The sequence below is a fragment of the Vombatus ursinus genome, unplaced genomic scaffold (assembly GCF_900497805.2).
Source record: "Vombatus ursinus unplaced genomic scaffold, bare-nosed wombat genome assembly UNPS02014818.1, whole genome shotgun sequence".
In the NCBI taxonomy this organism is placed as follows: domain Eukaryota; kingdom Metazoa; phylum Chordata; class Mammalia; order Diprotodontia; family Vombatidae; genus Vombatus; species Vombatus ursinus.
Window position 1 is genome coordinate 62,119,070 of NW_020954596.1, and position 7,476 is coordinate 62,126,545.

General features: G+C 40.8%; 1 protein-coding gene across 1 annotated transcript; it reads right to left on the bottom strand.

The window, feature by feature from the left end:
• Positions 1–364: 364 nt before the first annotated feature.
• Positions 365–7,188, bottom strand: SPINK2 (serine peptidase inhibitor, Kazal type 2). The gene is made up of 4 exons (XM_027836641.1): positions 7,034–7,188; positions 4,918–4,967; positions 2,360–2,469; positions 365–718 (listed from the first exon to the last, which is right to left on the bottom strand). The coding sequence occupies exons 1-4, from the start codon at positions 7,092–7,094 to the stop codon at positions 673–675; spliced, it is 267 nt and encodes an 88-aa protein (XP_027692442.1). The 5' UTR covers positions 7,095–7,188; the 3' UTR covers positions 365–672.
• Between the last annotated feature and the right edge of the window lie 288 nt (positions 7,189–7,476).

The window sequence follows — 7,476 nt, forward strand, 5'->3', positions numbered from 1 at the left end:
CTTGGATAAAATTCTCAGCCTCTATATTCTGAACCAAAAGTAGGAAGGGGAAATTCCTCCATCCACTCTAAAGGTGGGGCTGTGCAGCTAAGGCTACTGGACCCCAAAACCACTTTCTATCTAAGTTTCTGTGACTTGCTAACTTCAACTTTAGCCAAGTGTCAAATTCTTGACCGTTTGTGTTCAGAGCACAGGACTAGCTCCCCACAAAATATTCATGTTAGAAAATTAGAAGTGAAAAGGCAGATATCTCGCCTTCTGAAAGGGTGGCTATTCCTGACCAATGAAATGTACCTTCACTTGAAAGGGAATGCTGCGGGTGAAGCAAGGTGGTTGACGTGTTGCAGAGTGAGCAGTGACGTCCTCACATTGCAGCGGAATGCTGGTTTTATTCAGGCTTAGAGACAGCGCAGAAACTATCGGGCAGATAAGATCTTAACTACAGCCGCAGTAGAGAGACCCAGCGAAACAAACAAACCACAGGGATATGAAAAGCCTAATTGCCCACATCCCCTCCTCAAATAGATCTTAGTAATAAATCTTCCGGGAAACAGTAGGGAAGAGAGTCAAGAAAATTTATGAAACTTGAAAAGTAAAAGCTAAAGTTTCAGGTGATTCTCCCATTTTAAAGTGTTTTCTCTCAGCCGTATTTTCTTTGCATCTGCTGAACCATCAGCACACTCCTCTCCACTTGATTTGAATGTTCTGGTTCTCTTCCCTGCAAACAGAACAGAGGTTCCCAGTCATGGCTCACCCCACCACAAAATGAAACAAAACAAAACGCCACCCCTACTCGTGTCTTTGCATGCTGTGTACCATTATACTCTAAGGCGGGTGTGTACTCAATTTTAAAGAACTCGTGCAATGGGCGGAGGGGGGAAAAGACAAGTTCAGTACTCGTACCTCCTTCTTGGATTTCTTTCAACAAGGAGCACCTTGACATGTCCATAACTTCTCTCTGTGGAGGAAGGCCTGACTGCGGGTGGGGTGGGGTGCCTGGTAGGGAGTGTGTGGAGACTTTAAATGTATGCAATACCTAAACACTAAGACCATGGGGTTTTAAAGCAGGAACTGTGAGTACCTATCTAGTCTTGGGTCAGTTCTTCAGGTACATCAAGTACAGGGAACTAAATAAATATTTAGAGTTTTCATTGACTAGTACTTCCACGCAAAGAGATAGTGTGGTTTAACAACACTGGCTAAGAATGAATGTCTCTTGGCATCAGAAAGACTTGAGGTGTTGGAATCCTGCCTCAAGGTCTTGATTAGCTATGAAAAGTGTGATGGGTCATTCACTCTCTCTGAGAGAGACCCAGTTTCCCAATATGTTAAATAGGATGTGATAACATCACTTATTTTCCAGGGATGCTGTAAGTCAAGTAAGATAATGTGTGTACACCACTTTGCAAATCTTAAAGAACTATATACTGAACATTGCATACAGTGACAGCCACATTATGGAATGACTGACTCTGATAAACCTGGATCTTCACAGTAATGCAAGAATCTAAGACAACTCCAAAGATTCGTGAGGGAAATTGAGGTCCACACCCAGAGAAAGAAACATGGAATCTGAATGCAGATGGAAGCACACTATTTGCTCTCTTTTTCCCTTTGTTGTTTTGTTTTATTGCTTCATTTTTGTGGTTCCTCCCATTAGTTCTAATTGTTCTTTACATCACAACTAATGGGAAAATATGCTTCATATGAATGTATAAGTAGAGCCTATATCAGATTGTTGGGCAGTCTGGGGGAGGGGGAGAAGTAGGAGGGGGAGAAAATTTAAAACTCAAAATCTTATGGAACCGAATGTTGGAAACTAAAAATAAATTAATTTTAAAAAAGAACTATACAAATTTAAACTATGATTACTGAAGTTCATAAGATCAGAATTTGTTTTGCTTGACTGCATATTTGATACAAAGATTTTGTTTTTCTTTTTCAATGGGTGGGGGAAATGGAGGGAAGAAAATAAATGTATGTTCATTGAAAAAATTTAGAGACTATTTACTGCTTTATGTTGGGGAACAAACAGAAAAGACTGATCATTTTTCCATCCTCTGAAATTTATCCCTATAAACCTAAAGGTGTTTAGACTAGAAGATCTCTTCCATCTCTAAGCCCTGTTATCTGAAGTTCTTGATTTTTGTCCTTTGTTAGCTTAAGACAGCAGAGAAACATCAACCATAGCCATTCTTTTCAAGCCTGATTCCTGCAGTCATTCTGGGAATAAAAACCACTCAACATCTGATTCCTTTACTTAATAAGAATTAAGACCTTATTTCCTAAATTATCAAGAAGCTAAGAGGGAACAGGGGTATGGAATGGACTTGAGGGGTCCATTGCTGTCATACATTACCTAATTTTCTGACAAAGTAGGCATTCATTGCCATAGGTTATGGAATCTGTTCCACATACAGGGTTTAAGTTTCTTGGACATCCTGGAAGGGAATACTGTTTGCAGTCGGGCTAGGAAAAGAGAGAATTAGAGAAAAGCCTGGGATAAAATGTTTTTCAAATAGCAGAATATCATAGGATGTTCCCTTTTATATTTCAATACTTAAATGGATATGTGATTTTTTTTAAAAAGAACTATCTGAAGCTTTGCCAGATAATCAGAAAGTACACCTTTGTAATAGCAAGTCATATTCAAGCCTTAGAATTTGTCTAGAGAGAAAAGAGTAGGCACCATATTTTATAAGATCATTTGAGTCAACAATTTGTGACTATAATTGCTTTTTTCTAACAATATAAAATAGAAAGCTATGTAGGAATCCATTCAATTTTTCAGCTTTGCTTGTCTTCTGGGCATGGGCAGTAAAGGGTGACTAATTCCTTTTAATAAAATCTTGGGAGTATTGCTTAAGAAGCAATGTTGATTTACATGTTAGTTATGGATAAAAATTTTTGATTATATAAAATTGAAAAGTTTTTGCAGTGTACCACACAGCCTCTTTTTAAAAATAAAAAATTTTTAATAAAATAAAATAAAAATAAAATTTTTGGAGAGAGAGTTCAAATCCTGCCTCAACACTTAATACCTGTGCAATCTTGAACAAGATACTTCATCTCTCTCAGCCTCATTTTCCTCATCTGGGAAATAAAAGGATTGGATTAGCTGATCTCTCTGAGCTAGCTTTAAATCTATGACCCTAGGGTTAGAGGTATGCCACTTGTATAGTGGACAGCTAGGTTTAGAGGATTAAGGAAGTTAGGAAGCAAATCTCATTATCTAGCATGAAATTTGCTAGTGCCACCTCTCAATCTCCATTTCCAGGCCTTGCTCCCTGGGGGTGGGGAGAAATGGGCTCTCTCCCTTCTTGACCGTGACAGTACTCTACTAGGTGGTGGGACCACTGAGGACTCAGAAGTCAACAACTTACATATTGCTGTAGAATCTCTATAATTCAAACTATAACAAACTGTGTCTGAGTGCTTGGTGATCCAAGGCCCATGCTCATTACTGTACCAGAAGTTAAATTATATTTGCCCTGACAGTATTCTCACACTCCCAGTTTTAGGAGCTTAATCAGTTTCAGGTATGATTCTATCATCAAAGTGGCAGTCATGACACCATGATGGACAGAGTGCCAGAGGAGACAGAGGGCCATCCTTGGAGTCAAGAAGACCTAGGTTCAGGTAACTGCCTTTGACACCCACTAGGGGTGTGACCACAAGTAAGTCTCTCAGTGTCTCAGGAACTTCTCAGAGATTATTAATTAGAGATGAGCTGCTAATCTACATTGATGAAAAGAAGTTATTGTGCCAAAATTCCCCTCTAGAAACCTCTTCATCCTCCTAGATTATGTCCTGGAACTCACCTCATCAGTGCTCTACTCTTGACTGTTTCCCACCCCCAGCTCCCCTTCTGATTAGAGGGGATAGAGAGCTCTCTCTCCACTACGTCCATTTAAGGAGGGAGCCCTAGTAAGGCATTTCCTGGACTTATCCATCTTACCTGCCAGCCAAGTACCTTCTCCCCTACCTTCCCCCCCGCCCCGTTATTCTATTTCCTTTTTATGTTGTCTTCTTTCTTTAGATTGTAAACTCCTTGAGGACAAGGATTATTTTTTTGCCTTTCTTTGTATCCCTAGCATTTAGCACAGTGCTTGGCACATAGTGGGTTCTGTAGTGTGTGGGTGTGTGGGTGGGTGGCAATTGGGGTTAAGTGACTTGCCCAGGGTCCCACAGCTAGTCAACATCTGAGGTCAGATTTGTACTCAGGTCCTCCTGACTCCAGGTTTGGTGCTCTATCCACTGAGGCATCTAGCTGCTCCTTAGTAGGTTCTTAATAAAAGTTTATTGACTGACTAATGAAACCATATGTCCAGTTTAAAAAAAAAACAAAACTATACCATGCTTGTACATAATCATACTAAGGGGCAGCTAGATGGCACAGTGGATAGAGCCCTGGGCTTGGAATCAGTAAGACTTGAATTCAAATCCAGCCTCAGACACTTCCAAGCCGTGTGACCCTGGCAGTTGCTTAACCCTGTTTGCCTCAGTTTCCTCATCTGTAAAATAATCTGGAGAAAAAAAATGGCAAACCACTCCAGTATCTTTGCCAAGAAAACCCCAAAGTGAGTGCATGAAGTCAGACACAATCAAAATTACTGAACAAAGTGATTTCTAAGTTCCCTTCCAGCTTTAGAGTCAATAAATCCTATTGTGTGATATGAATACATTCATGCGTTCTTAAGAAAATTGGGAAAATAAAATCATTCCCTAGACCTTCAAGCTGTAGTTCTTTTTAATGGAACTCATACACCTATCTGTATCTATATCTTACCTAGTAAAGACATTAGTGTCTGAAAGGAGGCTGAGAGTTTCAAATGCTTCTAGAAGCCTAATGAAATTCGAGTCTAATTTGTGACACTTTATCATAAATGGAAACAAGAAAAGTTATTTTCTACTTACTGTTATTCCTGAGGTGCTCTCACCATCATAGAAAGTATAGATTGAAGCCACTAAAAGAAATCAAAGAACATTGTTTCATAAGCATTCCTTAAATAAGTTTTTATTTGGTAATCTTTCATCGATGCTTTCATTTTCAGGTGTATCCTGGTCTAGGACCTTTATTCTTAACCATATCTTTCTAAAACACCCCTCCCTCCCCCTCCCAAATTTAGCCTTGCTTGGAATTTGGTTGTTATCTCACACTTCCCTCGGAAGCCTGGCAGGTAGAACATTTATTCCTATTGTTAAGTCACCCTCTTTGTGTGTTTAGCGGTCCTAGTTTATCCGAGTTTTGAGCAACAGAGTAAAGTTCAACGTGGAAATTATTTATGCTAAAGGTATTAACACTCCTGTTCTAGGTGGCTTTGAACTGAAAGCCAGATAATCAAAGTTACCCAATTTTACTTAAACTCTATGCCCTACCAAACGGAAGCTCTTTAAAGTATCATCTGACTTGGATTCGCTTTAATTCTACATTTTGTTTTGACAACACTCGGTGTATCACTGATACTCAACACATAAGACACAAGTTAACCTAAGCTTAACTTGTCAAGTTGTCAAGTACAAGATAGGGAAGGCGTGGCTAGACAGCAGCTGTTTGTTTGAAAAAGAGCCCGGGTTTTAGTGTACTACAAACTTGATAAGTGTCAAATGTGACACAGTAGCCAGAAAAATTCATATAATCTTAGGGAACTGAAGACAGTGTCTCTTAGGATGAAGGAAGTAATAATATGGTTGCCTGGCACATAGTAGGCACTTAATAAATCTTCATTGGCTGTGTCCTGGCCAGATTACAACTAAAATGTTATCTAGAGGGTGCCACATTTTACAAAAGACAATAATAAAATGAAAAGCTTCCAGAGGTAAGCCACCTGGGTAGAAAAAAGCCTCAAGATCAGGCACATGAAGTTTAGTTGAAGGTACTTCGGATCTTTAGCTTGGAGAAGAGAAGACACAGAGGGGACATAATGTCTGTGTTCATGTGTTTTCTAAGGGCTATCACACTGAAGAGGGATTATTAGACATACAGTGCTTCATCTCAGAAGGCAGACTCTGGGTCTTGGGTGAAAGAGGAAAGAGGTAAATTTAGCTTTAATGTAAGGAAAATTTTCCTAAAAATTAGTTACCCAAAGTGGAATAGGCTGGTTACTTGATGAAATAGTGAGTTCTTCTTGATGGAAGCATTCAAGCAAAGAATGGATATACAATTGTTAGAAATACTGTAGATGTCCTAAAGTACTTTACAAATACAGTTATTGCAAATTTTCCTCACCTTCAAGTACTGAGAGAGAGTTCACCCACATTTGGTAGGATCATTTTTGTTATTTAAAACAAAAAAAAACAAAACTCCTGGTCTTTATTTCCAGAGAAATCTCCATTTCCCCAGCTGCTCTAAGTAACAGTAAAGAGTAAATAGACAGTAAAGAGTAAACAGTAAAGAGACAAAAGCATTCACATAGAGAAGGTAGGGGAATTGAAGGTGAAAAAAAGGCATTTAGTAAACTTCTAGCTAGGTGCTTGACTTCTGAAATCTTTTCCTCACCAGGCAGGACCTGGTCACCATTGTCCAAAAAGTAGTGGAGAAAGTTCTCTAACACTCCACGAGGTGGGATGGGACCGGACCTCTGATTTCATCAGTGCAGAGAGCTCAAACTTTCTCAACCAATTTAAATCCTCACCATCTCTGCAACTTAAGTCTGAGGATGCGGCTTTAGTGGAGAGAGAGTTGTCCTTGAAGTCTGGTTCAAGTCTAGCCCTGGCACACTTTGGTGACCCTGGAAAGCCATTTATTTAATCTCTCTTTTCTAAAGGCAACAGATGCCATACAACCCCAGGATACTGGATTTGGACAGAGGTTTAATCCAACTGCCCCTCTTTTCACAGATGTAGAAGCAAGCCCAACCTAAGGCAAGTACCTTCTTTCCTCTACCTTGCCCAGCACCGGTACCTCTTCCCCTGAAGGTGTTCAGTAGATGGGAATCCCTTAAATTTTTTCTTCCCTCCCCTTTCTTGTTGGGGGGGTGGAAGGGAAGAGCAGGTAAGGAGGGCACTGGCCAGTCCCAACTGTCCCCTCTACCTGTGAAGTTCTCAGTCAGAAGCATCACGAACAGGAGGAACACAACGGAAAACCGCTTCATCCTCCCACGGTTGGCGGGTTCGCGCTCCCCAAGCGATCTTCAGCACTTTCAGAAGCACTTGGAGGCGGGGGTCGTCAACGCTCACCAATTCTGTGACCCTGCGGGAAGCTATATACACTTTGGCCCCGCCCTTACATTCCATCCTACCCTACCCAGGGCCCTCACTGGACTTGACGGCCACTCGCGTCATAAAGAGCTCTGAGCCCGTGGCGGGGGGGAGGAGAGGGACCAAGAGAGGAGGCTTGGGGGAGAGGAGAGAAAAGAAGAGGGAGAGAAAGGAGGAGTGAAGTCTACCTGAACTCTAAGACGGTCTCATTATAGGGAAGGCAGGCGGCAACCGGGAGGTTTCCAGGGATAGAAGAAAGATTTCATTCATTCCGGA